Source organism: Rhineura floridana, chromosome 9 (genome assembly GCF_030035675.1).
Source record: "Rhineura floridana isolate rRhiFlo1 chromosome 9, rRhiFlo1.hap2, whole genome shotgun sequence".
Lineage (NCBI taxonomy): Eukaryota > Metazoa > Chordata > Lepidosauria > Squamata > Rhineuridae > Rhineura > Rhineura floridana.
In genome coordinates, this window is record NC_084488.1 from 13,511,649 (window position 1) to 13,527,720 (window position 16,072).

A 16,072-nucleotide genomic window follows, 5' to 3' on the forward strand; every position below is an offset into this window, starting at 1 on the left:
CCCGCCATCTTCCTTGTCCAAGAAGTGCCCATACGGCAAAGGAAAGCAGGAGGGCGAGGAGGCTGGAGACCGGTGCTTAGCCTTCTAGCTGTGTTCATCTTTTTAAATAAAAAAGTTTTAGCAAAGACCCTTTTGCTCCTTGGTAAGCTTGGAGTGGGGGTGGACTAACTGGAAGGGGTTGCAGGAAATGGATTTTGGGGGTATCTTGCCTGTTTGGGGATGTCTCCTTGTTTGGGAGGGGGTAATGCCTGATTGTGTATGCATCTGTGTTGTAGTTTTTGTCCTTGGGGAATGATTTGAATGTTGAGGCTTTCAGGAGTGGTAGATGGATAGGATTGCCTGTTTGTGGCTTTTAGAGGTGGGTGGTTTTTGCCAGGTTTTCTTTTTTGGGGGTGGCTTTTGTGGGGCTGGATGTTTCTCTGAGCATCACCAGTTTTTCTTCTCTGAATGGAATATTTTATCATGCTTCATGGAGGCAAACATGTGGTTTAGTAATGGGGGCTCAAACCCAGCTTCTGTCTTGTTGTACTCCCTTTCTTGGGAAGTTATTTATCCTTTGTGACAAGGCAGGTTCCCTTGGCAGCCATTTTGTGACTAGGCAGGCTCTCCTATGACAGCCATTTTTGGTGGTTCCTACAGCAGTTTCTCATGTTTTCAAATGGGCTGCTAGAACCAGAAAAGTTGGGAACCTCGGCTTTAGGGCTAACTTAACGGACCCTTTCTACCTGAGATATCTTCTATCTAACTTTGAAATTCAATGCTAAAATGTGTTTCTGTCCGATGGGAGACCTGTGATAAATTTTTGTATTGCTCATCTTCCTACTCCTACACACTTTCTCACTTTACTGAAGTATGTTCCCACAAAGCCATGGGAGATGGTTTAGACACAAGTAAAAATGACAGGAGATAAAGTATTTGATTCCCCCCCTTCCCCACCTGGGCATGTTCATGGGGGAGCAGGTGCATTCATGTGCATGTAAGAGTACCTGGAAAGCGTTGCTCCTGTGGTCTTCCCTTCCTCCTCCTCCTCTGCAATCTCTGCTCTGACCACTGGAAGTTTTTGCTTGGTACAGCAGGTGAAAGTCACCAGAAAACCCTTGCGGAAGCGCTTGTACATGAAGCAGTAGATGATGGGATTCACACAGGCAGATGTGTAGGAGAGCAAATGTATGAAAGAGATGGGGGCTCCTGTCAGAAGCAGTTTTGCCAATTCTGCGTCAAATGCACGCCAAGTATTGACACTGAAAACTGGAGTCCAGCAAATGAAAAACAAGATCACAATCACTATCAGCATTCGGATGACCAGCTTCTTGGCTGTTAAGTTAGCAGTTGAGCAATTGCTTCTAGGCCGTTCAATTTTGGTGCTGCTGCTTTTTGCCGAAAGCTGTTGAAGTGGCATCTTTTTCTTCTTTTTGCCTTTTTGCAGATAGCATCCATCACCATCTTCGTATTTGCTGCTGGTGCTAGATTTCCTTTCTGTACAGACAGAGGAAATGTGATCACATAACTGTGTATATGAACATGCCTGAACAAAGCTTTTCCAACTTATAAAAATGTTGTGAGGGCACAAAATCCAGCATAATGTTGCACAAAGATAGGCATTAAAATGTGCAAAAATGCATGTTGGCCAGTGTGTGAGATCAGATGGGTGTGGTGTTTCTCAGCTTGTGATAAACTAGACACACACTTTTCTCAACTGAAATTAGAGGCATGCTTCAGTCTTGCCCCCCGAAAGGTTACCTTTAGAGTGTGTAAGAGTAAAAATTACCCTCAGTTGGTGGGGCAGTTTTCTAGTATACTGTCTGAGCCATTTCTGAGCTGGTAGTTTCCTCTGGGGCTGTAGCCCAGAGATTCAGCAACAGAGTGGCAGCTAGAACATCTGAGGAATGGAGGAGGGGCAGGTGAACTTAATGTATACCTTTTCTCTTTCCTAATAATTCCTGCCTATTAATTACTTTCTAAATATGTTTTAAGGTACCCCAAGAACTTAATGCCTAATTGGTTAGTAATGTAAATATACTGCCTTCAAGTTGATTCCAACTTATGGTGACCCTATGAGTAGGGTTTTCATGAGGCTGAGAGGCAGTGACTGGCCCAAGGTCAGCCAGTGAGCTTCATGGCTATGTGGGGATTCAAACCCTGGTCTCCCAGGTCATAGTCCAACACCTTAACCACTACACCACACTGGCTCACAATTGGTTAGTAGTTGGGGGATAAATATTCTAAATAAACAATAAATAAAATAAAGACAGTGAGCCAAAACTTATGGTTCAAAATATTTTTGCACATACAATATCTTTACTTTGACCTAAGGGTATTACTTGGTAGCATTCTGGTAATTTGGAGCAATTAATCTAGCTGCCTTTCCTCCTCCTTTTCCTGGATCCTTATGAAAATATTACTCGGTTCTGTAAAACTGAAACCAACAGTATAATTTAAGCCCAATACTTAGAGATGTAAATTGTCAATTAAATTAAAAAATGAATTTAGCATAAATGGAGATATCAACACTAGGAAATGACATTACAGTGCTTGATAATGCAATGAAAGTAACTTTTCATACAAAATGTTCCTATATAGAGCCCTCAATTTCTGAAGATTAACTGCATAATAACACAGCCTTTAGCCTGAGAAACAATACACACAAGGATTACATAGCTAGGGCCATTGCTAGCTAGTGCATTTGGACCTAATATCAGTGCAATTTTGAGCCCACCAGACTAATTTAGTATACTAGAAAACATTTCCTTCTTTGGAAGGTCTACTGTTCTGTTGTATACTACTGTAAAAGCAAGGTACTTTTCCAACAGGAAATCGTTTTACAGAGCCTCTGGGACTCCAGTAAGATTACTTAGTAAGGAGATAATTTAATCTGAAGCTAATAGAGATGTGGCTCTTGTGAAGTTTCAGTGCTGCATATTATTGAATTGGCTTGTAATAATCCCTCCCCCCCAACAGGATAATGATTCCAGCCATGGGATGTTCTTTCTCTTTAATTCTTGCTATTGATAAATCCATTCCAATTAGGCATTAACTGAGGGCTCTTCCAGATGTCCTTTTTGTTCTGCATTCATGATAGCTTGTGCTAATAATTTTATCGGAGTGGTAATATGCATTCCTGATTTCAATACTATTTGCACCTACAAAAGTTTTGGGGCTGTCATACTGCTTCATTTCCAATCAGTGCATATCATGTAACGTCCTGCTGATATCCAGTAACTTTGCACACCACAAATCTTCAGGGGAGGGGGTTTGTCCTACTTTTGTCGTGCCATAGCTCCTCTGACCTTCTCTAGGATGCACACCTTAACATGGTGAGGAGGTTTGAGAGTCTCGAAGAAGCTGACAGCAATGCCGTCAGGAGTTTAGACCAAGAGGCTAGACTCCTAGCAGGGGCACCCAAGGTGGAATGGTCAAAGCTGAGACACTAGACTAAGATGCATCCAAACTCAAAGTAAGGCAATGGTAACCCACGTCTGAATACCTCTTACCATGAAAACTCTATGAACAGAGTATCCAAAATGCAACACGAGATAGTGCTGGAAGATGAGACCTCCAGGTCAGAAGGCACTCACTGAGCTACTGGGGAAGAACAAAGGACAAGGACAAGTAGCACTGTGACTAATGACGCCACTGGGTCAAAGCCGAAAGGAAGCCCAGAGGCTGATGCACACAGATGCAAAAGGAGAGTCCAGAGTTGTATGAAATACACAATAGGAAAGTGGAATGTGAGAACCAGGGAAAGTTTGAAATTGTCAAGCAAGAAATGGAAAGCATCAACATTACAATATTTGGCATGAGTGAATAAAAATGGACGGGAATGACACATTTTAAATCAGACACCTACAAAATATTTTATGCAGGAAATGAGAAATTAAGAAGAAACAGGGTTGCTTTAATAATGAGAAGGGATGTAGCAAAAGGGCAAAATAAATAAACAAGAGCAATTAGGAGCTACAACGCAAGGTCTGAGCGAGTTATATCAATGAGATTAAACGGGACGCCTATTAACATAACCATCATCCAAGTCTATGCTCCAACGGCAAACAAAGAAGAAGAGGAATTGGAGAGATTTTACACAGAAGTACAGGAAAAAATTGATCACACACCAAAACAAAATGTTCTAATAATCATGGGGAACTGGAATGCAAAAGTAGGGAACAGAGAAGAACTAGAAATTGTGGGGAAATTGGGCTTAGGAGATAGAAATGAAGGAGGTGAAAGACATACTGAATTCTGCAAACCCAATAATTTATTTCTAGCAAACATATTTTTTGAGCAACCGAAAAGGCAACAGTACACGTGGACATCACCAAATGGTCAATATAGGAATACAATTGATTATATAATCGGTAGCAGAAGATGGAGAAGTTCCATACTGTCTGTGAAAACAAGACCAGGAGCAGACTGCAGTACAGATCATGAACTGGTCATATTGAAAATCAGAGTAAAGCTAAAGAAGAAGAACAAAGCGATCATAATGCCAAAATACAATTTAAATAACATCCCAGAAGAATGTAAAGTTCAAATAAGGAACAGATTTAAGGCTTTAAACTTAGTTGACAGAGAACCAGAAGAACTATGGAGTGAAGTCAGAGACATTATCAGGGAAGAATGCAAAAAGACAATACCTCTAGTTAAAAAGAAAGATCTCAATGGATGACTGACAAAACCCTTAAAATGGTTAAAGAAAGAAGGAAAGCAAAAGCAAAAGGAGATAGAAACAGGGTCAGAACCCTAAATGCAATAATACAGCACCTAGTAAGTAGGGACAAATAGTTACAATAGTTATTCTATTACAATACAATAGAAACAGGACAACAAAAAGGGAAGAACAAGAGCCCTATTCCGAAAGGTTAGAGAAATTAAAGGGAAATTTAAACCAAGAGTAGGGATGTTGAATAAACAACAGGGGAACACACTGAGTGACGAAGATGAAATAAAAGGAAGATGGAAGTAATATAATGGAGAAGTCTATAAAAGATATGCAAGGATGACAGATTAATTCATGGAGGAACCATATGATGAAGAACCAGAAATTTTAGAATGTGAGGTGAAAGCTGCTCTAAAAATACGTAGAAGAAACAAATCACCAGGAACAGATGACATACCAATAGAGTTGCTACAAGTTACTGAGACTGAATCTGTTCAAATATTGACAAATTTGTCAACAAATATGGAAAATAAAACATGCCCCACAGACTGGAAGCGTTCAACATATATCCCAATTCCAAAGAAAGGCGAACCCAGGGAATGCAGGAATTATCGAACTATTGCCTTAATATCCCATGCAAGTAAAGTAATGCTCAAGATTCTACAACAAAGGCTCTTACCATATATGGACCGAGAAATGCCAGATGTCCAAGCTGGATTTAGAAAAGGAAGAGGTACCAAAGATCATATCACAAACGTATGCTGGATAATGGAATGCAGCAAGGAATTTCAGAAGAAAATCACCCTGTGCTTGATAGATTACAGCAAAGCCTTTGATTGTGTAGATCATGAAAAGCTATGGAATGCTTTAAAAGAAATGCGGGTGCCACAGCATCTGATTGTCCTGATGCACAACCTATACTCTGAACAAGAGGCTATTGTAAGGACAGAATATGGAGAAACCGATTGGTTTCCAATCGGAAAGAGTGTGAGACGGGAGTATTTTATCATCCTATTTGTTAAATCTATATGCAGAACATATCATACGGAAAGTGGGATTGGACCAAGATGAAGTGGGAAAATTGGAGGGATAAATATCAATAATTTAAGATATCCGAATGATACCATACTACTAGCAGAAACCCAGGTCTGGTTCTAAAGGGCGGCCAGGTGGGGCCCTGGCTGAGGGCCCCTGGGGCTACAGGGGCTCCTGAGGCGCCCTTCCGCTCCCCTTCCGCGATCCGTGGTAGGATTGCTGCTGCGGATCACAGGGCAGGAGCTTCCGCCTGCCTGCCATTCCCTCACCCCACCTACCTGTCTCCTGCTTTTAGCATTGCCCTTAATGAATATGGTGGCCGAGGTTTCCCTAAGGTGCTGAAGCCCCTGCCGCCATCTTGGTTGATGGCAGAGATGCGCGTGTGTGCCATCAACCAAGATGGTGGTGGAGGCTTCATCCCCTTAGGGAAACTGTGGCCACCATCTTGGTTAATGGCAATGCTAAAAGACAAGAGAGAGGTAGGTGGAGGCATGTGGGGGAGTGGAGGCATGCGCACGCGCACACACCAGGGACCAGGGCAAGCTGTTGCCCAGGGCCCCTGGCATGCCTAGGGCCAGCCCTGCAGAAACCAGTAATGGTTTGAAACCAATGCTGTTGAAAGTTAAAGAGGAAAGCACAAAAGCAAGACTACAGCTGAACGTCAAGAATGACAACAAAAGATTTATGTAACTTTAAAGTTGACAATGAGGACATTGAACTTGTCAAGGATGATCAATACCTTGGCACAGTCATTAACCAAAATGGAGACAATAGTCAAGAAATCAGAAGGCTAGGACTGGGGAGGGCAGCTATGAGAACTAGAAAAGGTCCTCAAATACAAAGATGTATCTGAACACTAAAGTCAGGATCACTGAGACCATGGTATTCCTGATCTCTATGTATGGATGTGAAAGTTGGACAGTGAAAAAAACAGATAAGAGCAAAACCAACTCATTTGAAATGTGTAGGAGGAGAGCTTTGTGCATACCATGGACCGCGAAAAAGACAAATAATTGGATGTTAGAACAAATTAAACCAGAACTATCATTAGAAGCCAAAATGATGAAACTGAGGTTATCATATTTTGGACACATAATAAGAAGACATGATTCACTAGAAGAGACAATAATGCTGGGAAAAACAGAAGGGAGTAGAAAAAGAGGAAGGCCAAACAAGAGATGGATTGATTCCACAACGGAAGCCACAGCCCTGAACTTACAAGATCTGAACAGGGTGGTCCATGACAGATGCTATTGGAGGTCGCTGATTCGTAGGGTTGCTATAAGTCGTAATTGACTTGAAGGCACAGAACGACAACAACAAGCCCTCTGAACAGCAGTAATAGGGTAGCATTGGGGAAGCATCACAGAACAATTAATAAAGCAGAATAATCTACCACCAATGCACTATTATTGTGTCAAGCACATGTTACTGAATACACCTGCATTAAAACACCATTCTGGAGGGCCCCTGATTAGAATCACCTCTCATTATTGCTGGGGTAAGCTAGAGTAACTCTAGTCTTTGTTTTTAGGATGTTTTGAAACATAATGCCTTATAACTGTGCCCCATTAATTGTTGTCCCCTGCTGTCCAGGTAAGAATATTATATGTTTATGAATTATAGATGCATTGTAAAGAGAGGGTTCTAATGGGGAGAGCCACTGCCAGCCTGTGTCAACAATATTAGGCTGGATGAACCAGTGGTCTGACTCAGGATAAGGCAGCTTTCTATGTTTCTATTTTTTTAAAATGTCTAGTTCTATCGCTCGTCTCTGAATGCAGTTGTAATTTCATTTGTAAGTTGTGTCTATTCTTGTTAATAAAAATATCAGAGGGGAAAAAACACAATTGCGCAGACACACATACACACACATTAGGAATAATGGATGCAATCATTTATTTATTTATTTTACAAACTCCTGTGGATTTTAAGCCAGAGACATTTGTGAGATTAAAATTTCTGAAATCTGCTCTCTTGTAGCTTTTTATCAAGAAAAACATCTGCTGATCCCACTTTCACATCTGAAACCATTAAGAGTGAAAGAAAGAGAATGTGTTCAATCATGAAGATTACCTCGTGAAGACTTTCTCTGACTGACATCAAATTTTATTCCTCTGTAGAGCTCCAAGGAGATTAAGCCATATGCAATCGTCATTACAATTCCTGGGATAAGGAAAAGAATGAGCAGCTGGAAGATGTACCTGCAGAAGCCACAAGAGACACTTAGACCAGCCGAGAAAAGGTTAAATATTCTCACCAGCCTCTTTCTCATCTCAGAAATGAACTAAGGCTGATTCTCAGGGAATTGCCTCCTCTTCTTCACCTGATATGAGTTTTTTTGTTAAAAAAACAACAAACTAGTGTAATGATTATTATTATGGTTCACAGTGGAAAAGAAAGTTATGGTGCTAGTATCACCTGTGAGATTTCCCATGGTATTCTGAAACCTGGAGAGGGGTGTATGTGTTGGGGGTATTGTATTTTCAGAAGGTTGTCTGAATCTCACCCCTTTTACTTTATTTCATTAGTTGCTCAAGTCAGTGTGTAGTTCATTAATTCTCAAACTCCCTGACACTGGAGATGGATAGCACTTTTGTTGAGAACTGAAAGTGGAATGGAACCAATTACCTTGGGAGGTGGTGGGCTCTCCTACACTGGAGGCCTTCAAGAGGCAGCTGGACAACCACCGATCAGGTATGCTTTAGTTGGGTTCCTGCATTGAGCAGGGGGTTGGACTCAGTGGCTTTATAGGCCCCTTCCAACTCTATGCTTCTATGAATGGCAGAGTCAAGTCATGCATTCTCTCTCTGTCCCCCACCGTCACCCCAGTTTACACCTAGGATGTGTCATTGAAAATGTAAAGTGCAAATTCCATGAGTACAGATGCATGTTTGTAAATACTAGTGTCATACACATAATTTTCTTCCATGCATTTTGTGTGTCCATGTGGGTAGAAAGGGCTGTGGGGCCTTGCCTCTGCCAATATGTGGCAATGTCTAAGGCAAGAAAGTCTACTCATGTAGACCTTTACAGGTCCTGGATCCTAAACCAGGGTTCCATGATCCAAGGAAGTCTCAGCACATAGAGGTCTACTCTACACAATACATGATAAAAGACATCTGTGCTAGTGCATGAATGGTTGTCGCAGGACTAACGGGCACTGTGTGTTGTCCAGGACAGGGGCAGAAGTGCAGCCCCACAACCCCTTTCTATTCATACTGCCCTTTGCTGTGAATAAAAAATGGGCTTCTTTCCTTGAATGCTTATGCTGCAATAAAATGGTTAGTCTTTAAGGTGTCACCATTCTCTGTTTTCCTAAAACAGATGAACACAGGTGCCTGTGTAGAATTCACTATTTTGTTTGTCTGAATTCTGAAATTGCTGAAGCAAATAATAAAGGTCTCTAATAATGATTAGACATTAGTGACTTGTTTTTCACCGTTGCGTTTAATAACCAGGCCACCCTTTGAAGAGGCTGTGTGATCATGGAACTCATGTGCCTCTTTATTTCTCAGGAGCACGTCTATCTCTGGCCAAGTCACTCGGCCTTTGAACATTGCTGTGGATTTTGAATTGTTCCATGGGAAACTGATGTGGCATTCCTATTAACAGGTACAAAACAAATATGGACATGAGATCCAGATTCTCCTACACATGTAACTCCTTGAAGTGCACATGTGGAAAGGGATCCTTATGGTTTAATGGAGCCTTTTGATCTCTGTTTTCCTTTATCCACAACCCTTGCATGTATTGCTGCATGCTAGCAATTATCTGCAGTAGGAGATCCTTATATACCTCCCATACGTACATCAGAGGGTCTGCTCCATCTCAGAGCTGTGCATGAAGGCAACCTGTGTCCAAACCATTAGTCTGTTCACTTGGCCCTGGCAAAGAGCGAGTCAGTTGGATCTGCATATGGAAGGCATGCAATGGCTGATACATTGCAGTGTTTGCGTACCAGTCCAGTAGGAAGGGGGAGGAAGGGAAAACAGCTCAGTTGATCCCTACAGGGTTTCTTTTCCACATGTGCAACTCTGAGAGGTATGTAAGCAGGAAGGATTGGATTGTGCATATTGTAAACTGCCCTGGAATCCATGGGAGAATATTTTAAAATATTTTAAATAGATAAATTTGTTTTATTTATAAACCCCTGATTATGGAGTTACTTTAACATGACCAATGTCTAATGCAATCTATTTATTCATCAGGTTTATAATTGGCAGCAATAAGCCCTTAGATGTTGTACTTACTTTCCCCACTGACAGGCTAAATGACTGGGCTGTATATATTTTGACAGATTAAAATGTAACTACTTTAATACCATCTATTGCCATTTCCAAGCAATTGCTAGCTATACTTATGTATATATGTCAGCCTGTTCTTACCAAGTTTGCTCTATCACGTTGCTTGGCCAATCAATGCGACACATGTTTGCTGTGCTGTTGTAGAGTGGTTTCAACTTGCTGTAAATTGGATATGGAGTCATGATGGTAAAGGAGAGGCACCATGTTGCGGCAATCACTTTCAAGGCATGCGATTTTGTCTGCCAGACCCGAGACTGCAATGGTTTGCAAATAGCACCATATCTTTCTAAAGATATTGCAACCAGACTGAACGTTGATACGCTGACTGAGACACCTAGGCATATGAGGGAGGGGAGAGAGAAAGCAGAGAGAGTAAATGGTTGTTTCTTGTTTTAGGCAGTTGCTGAATCTTGGTCAATGATGGGAATGAGGCCAGTAATAACTAGGACCATCACAATCCACATATTTGCTGCCAGGCAACAGCAACTTTATGGGGCCATTCCGTCTCCAGAATAAAGGACAATCTAGGCCCCTATGGCTGGACTTAGTGGTTCCCAACAGATTAGACTTTTGAGGCTGAATTCTCATTAAAATCAGTGAGAGGCAGAGGCTATGCCCTGGCATTCCTCCCCCCCCCCCAGTGAGCTCTGCCTGGCACCTTCACTGAAATATTTTCAGTGCCATGTTGGGTTGCCAGGTCAGAAGCATCCCAAACCCTGAGATATTGGGGGTGGGCCCAAGTGATATCATGGGGCGGGTCTGAGTGATGTCATTAAGCATGATACGTTAAGCATCAACCACAGTTGCTTGGAACATACAATTCAAGCAAAAAAAAATTCTCTGATTGGAAATTAAGACAGAAATCTTAGCTAAAAGATGAAGCCTGGGTTGGGAACATTTAGTCTAGCCAACTTGCTTCTGGCAAAAAGGGTTTACGTGCCCTCAGGTCACCAGTCACCAGAAGGCCATTGTAGGAAGAAAGGAGCCTACTGTTATGGAAATGTTAGATGGGAGCACTCAGGAGTAAAGATGGATGTCCCTGAAGGGCTGCAGTACTTGTTCCTCTCAGTCCTTTAGTGTGGCAGCACCTACACTTTGGAACTCCCTGCCTATTGACATTAGCAGGTGCCTTCATTGTACTCTTTTTGGCACCTGATAAAAACATTTTTGTTTAGGCAAGCCTACCCAGGCATGTAGAAGCTCATATTTTTTAAATCTATTTTTAACTTGTTGGTTTTATTATTTTGAATATTTTTAAATACCTGTCTTTAACTGTTTTACCAATAATTTTATTGTTTTCATTCTTTCTGTAAACTGCTTTGAGATTTTTTACAATAAAATGGTATATAAATGTTGTAATTAAAATATATTAATAAATTTCTGAGCCTCTGGGTCTCTTTCCATTTTTAGGAACAAAGGAATCTGCCTTATACCTCTCAGGCCATTTGGTGCCATCTAGCTAAGTACTGATGATATGGACTAGCATTGGCTCTCCAGGATTCCAGGCAATAGTCTTTTCCAGAAATTGAATTTTGGACCTTTGCGTGCAAAGCATATGCCTTACCACTGAGCTATAACCCTTCCTGTTTAAAAAAATATCTTTTAAAATGGTTCTTTTCAATTCACTAATGAATGCACATCATACCTATTGCAGATCCACACCATTCATTTAAAGCACATTCAAAACATATTTGAAGCACATAAATCACACCACAGAATCATGGGAACTGTAGTTTAAGGGTGGTGGGAGCTATAACTGTGAGAAGGAAACTACACTTCCCAGGATTCTTTAGGGGAAGACATGTGCTTTAAATGCAAGTTGGATGTGCTTTAAACATATTGTGTGCATCTACTTAATAAACTTTGCTTGCATGTAAATAGTTTTAATTATTTTTTTTAATGGAAATCATCTATAACGTTTACTGGGTGACCATGGACTTCTCACTGTCTCTTAGCCTAATGTGCCCCTCAGGATGAAAACAGAAGGGAACAATGAACATCCCAAGGAAAAAAGGGCACACTGAAAATGTAGAGGAAGTAATACCATAGTGTGAAATCAGATACTTATCGGGACATAGTATGAAGAAATATTTATATAAGCATGACTATCAAATATGTTTACTATTTACACAACCTGTAAAGATATTTATAGTGCAATCCTATTTTTGTTTACTCAGAAGCAAGTCCCAATGTATTCGATGGGGCTTACAGAACTTCAGCTGCAAGTGATAAGCAACTTCATTCATGCAACTCAAAATTCAGAATCTTGCCACTTTATGCTATTTTGCAACTGTTTATACTTTTTAATGGTTATTAGATTTTAAAGAGATTTACTTCTTATTGTGAGCTGCCTTGGTTTCCAGTCTGCAACCCTATGTCACAGAGTTGTTGGAAAGACTCCATATACACACACACACTGGAGATGTAAAAATACACACATCCCATGTAATAGTTTATGGTCAAAACCAGTTGGGCATTGCACAACATTTTTTTAAAAAAATCAGTATTAGTTTCCTGCATAATAAAAGCAGTGATACCTATGTAAGCCCTGCCTAATTGCTTTAAAAACAGGATTGGTGGGGGAACGATATACAACACAAACACAATTCTTTGCTATATTTACTCAAAAGTCCCATGAATTTACAGCACAAGCCTAACTATATCTACTCAAAAGTAAGTCCTATTGAATTCAATGGAGTTTTCTCTGGGTATGTGGGATTAGCATCGCAGCTTTACTCCCAGAAAAGCAAGTGCATCTGTCTTCACAGTGGAAGATATAGGGCAGATCCCTGAACCTGAACTAACATTTGCAGGAAGGGATTCTGAGGAACTGAGACAAATAGTGGTAACGAGAGAGGAAGTTCTAGGCTTAATAGACAATTTAAAAACTGACAAATCACCGGGCCTGGATGGCATCCACCCGAGAGTTCTCAAAGAACTCAGATGTGAAATTGCTGATCTGCTAACTAAAATGTGTAACTTGTCCCTCAGGTCCTCCTCCATGCCTGAGGACTGGAAAGTGGCAAATGTAACGCCAATCTTCAAAAAGGGATCCAGGGGGGATCCCACAAATTGCAGGCCAGCTAGCTTCTAGATTAACTAAGCACATAGAAGAACAAGCCTTGCTGCAGCAGAGCCATCATGGCTTCTGCAAGGGAAAGTCCTGTCTCAGTAACCTATTAGAATTCTTTGAGAGTGTCAACAAGCATATAGACAGAGATGATCCAGTGGACATTGTGTACTTAGACTTTCAAAACGTTTTTGACAAGGTACCTCACCAAAGACTTCTGAGGAACCTTAGCAGTCATGGAATAAGAGGAGAGGTCCTCTTGTGGATAAGGAATTGGTTAAGAAGCAGAATTCGATCTGCACTGGCTTCCAGTTGTTTTCCGGGCCCAATTCAAGGTGTTGGTATTAACCTTTAAATCCCTACACGGTCTCGGCCCAGTTTATCTGATGGAGCGCCTCCAACGCCACCAATTATGCCGCCCGACAAGATCAGCCACACAGGGCCTTCTCTCAGTCCCGCCAACTAAAACAGCTAGGTTGATGGGGACGAGAGAGAGGGCATTCTCAGTGGCGGCCCCCACTCTCTGGAACTCCCTCCCGTATGATCTTCGGCATGCCCCTTCCCTGAATGTATTCCGCCAGGCCTTGAAGACCTGGCTTTTCAGACAGGCCTTCGGGACTTCCGGGGAGGGTTAATCTCTATGACAAATTGCCTATTACTCTGAACTGTCATTGTTTATAGTTTTATAGTTTTATCATTGTATTGTATTATTATGATGTATTTTATTGTAACAGAGATGTACATCGCCTAGAGTGGCCATTGGCCAGATAGGCGACACATAAATTAAATTATTATTATTATTAAGCAGAGAGTAGGAATAAATGGACAGTTCTCCCAATGGAGGGCTGTAGAAAGTGGATTCCCTCAAGGATCGGTATTGGGACCTGTACTCTTCAACTTGTTCATTAATGACTTAGAATTAGGAGTGAGCAGTGAAGTGGCCAAGTTTGCTGATGATACTAAATTGTTCAGGGTTGTTAAAACAAAGAGGGATTGCGAAGAGCTCCAAAAAGACCTCTCCAAACTGAGTGAATGGGTGGAAAAATGGCAAATGCAATTCAGTATAAACAAGTGTAAAATTATGCGTATTGGAGCAAAAAATCTTAATATACGCCCATGGGGTCTGAACTGGAGGTGACCGACCAAGAGAGAGACCTTGGGGTTGTAGTGGACAGCACGATGAAAATGTCGACCCAGTGAGTGGCAGCTGTGAAAAAGGAAAATTCCATGCTAGAGATAATTAGGAAAGGTATTGAAAATAAAACAGCCGATATCATAATGCCGTTGTATAAATCTATGGTGTGGCTGCATTTGGAATACTGTGTACAATTCTGGTCGCCTCATCTCAAGAAGGATATTATAGAGTTGGAATAGGTTCAGAAGAGGGCAACCAGAATGATCAAGGGTATGGAGCGACTCCCTTATGAGGAAAGGTTGCAGTATTTAGGGCTTTTTAGTTTAGAGAAAAGGCAGGTCAGAGGAGACATGATAGAAGTTTTCTGACTTGCAAAGGGCTCTAGTTACTACCTTGTCAATCACAACCCTGACTTCACTTATTGGCTACAAGCATGAAAGGGCAGGATTAGAGCAGCCAGCTACGAGCTCATTTAACTGAAGTTGCGGGGGGGGGAGTGATGTTTTGGTGTATATCTCAGGAAGCAGACGACCTAGAAACATATTTTTTTAAATTAAAGCTGAGAGTCCTGAGATTAAGGTGACTCACCTGGAGACCTGGAGAGAACCCCAAAAATCCAGAGTCTCCGGATGAAAACCAGAGATCTGACAACCCTAGTGCCAGGTCAAGATTTACTCTTTTTCACAGGCCTTTGATGGATTCAGCTGTTTTTGTTAGAGTGGTGCCAAAGCTTTCTCTGGTTGTTATGGAGTTTTGTTTGCTTTTTTTGTATGTGCTACATGTATATTCACGAATTGTAGGTGTTGTATGAAACTGTTAATGTTTCATATGAATGTTTCCCCCCCCCAAGGTATATTGTATTTATGGTTATGTTTTAGGTAACTAGTAACTAATAAGTCTAAACAGCAACAATAAATCCCATAAGAAGCAACAGAGAAAAATGTATTTCTTCATCTGTTATATGCATGGAAAAGCTATGGGATTTGAGATATTGGGACCAACACAACTGGAACAATTGGAAATACCACTAGATAAAATTTTAAGATATTTACTTGATGCTTCCTGCAGGATATATTAGCATGTAAGTGAGATGTATGTCTGATACTGTAGTCTTATTATTTGTTTTTATTTATTTTAGGCATTTTTATGCCACTTAATTATTAGCATTTCTAAGAGGTGTACATAAAAATAACCCTTATAGAGAATAAAACAATAAAAAGTAATTATAAAATTGAACCCTATCTTAATGTGTCTTTGTCATGTGCCTGAAGCTCAGCAAGGAGGATGTCTGTCTAAAATAAGTTGGGAGGGAGTTCCATAGACTAGGACCCACAACCCTGAATGCACGGCTGCTGATAGTTACATACCACTCATGACATAGCACGTATGTCATATTTCTTGCATTATTATAAACTGTTTACTATAAATAACAGAAAAATTCTAACCCCAGCCAGGGAGCTCAGGGTGAAAAAGAGTGGTGGCTCAATGGCTGCCTCCCAAGCCCTGCTGCTCATGCCAGCCAGGGTGGAAGATGGGAGTGAGGTGGATTTGTTAATAATTTTTGCTGCACTAGCTCCAGGGTGGTGCAGCTGAGAGGCTTTGATGGGCCCCTCTCAAGGGGATAAAGCAACTTTGGATATAGCAGATCCATGGGTACCTAAGTTCTGCTCCATTTTGCAGCCCTACAATTGGTATCTCTGGTGGGAACCCTCTTTAGTGATAGCTTCATAGCCACAGTGCAGGCCTCTGTGGCAGCACAGCCCCGTCACAGGACAAGGCTGACAGAAGGCCACTTCAACCATATCAGGGGGTTAGGATTACTCTGTAAGAACAGGTGGTGGTTATGAACAGGAAAATGCATCATAGAATAT

General features: G+C 41.2%; 1 protein-coding gene across 1 annotated transcript in view; it reads right to left on the reverse strand.

The window, feature by feature from the left end:
* Positions 1-946: 946 nt before the first annotated feature.
* Positions 947-16,072, reverse strand: part of CCKAR (cholecystokinin A receptor) — a 30,099-nt gene continuing 14,973 nt past the window's right edge. The window contains exons 3-5 of the mRNA XM_061584700.1: positions 10,078-10,330; positions 7,766-7,893; positions 947-1,476 (exon numbers count right to left, since the gene is read on the reverse strand). Of these exons, the coding sequence (XP_061440684.1) occupies positions 947-1,476; positions 7,766-7,893; positions 10,078-10,330 (911 nt within the window). The remainder of the gene's footprint in view (positions 1,477-7,765; positions 7,894-10,077; positions 10,331-16,072) is intronic.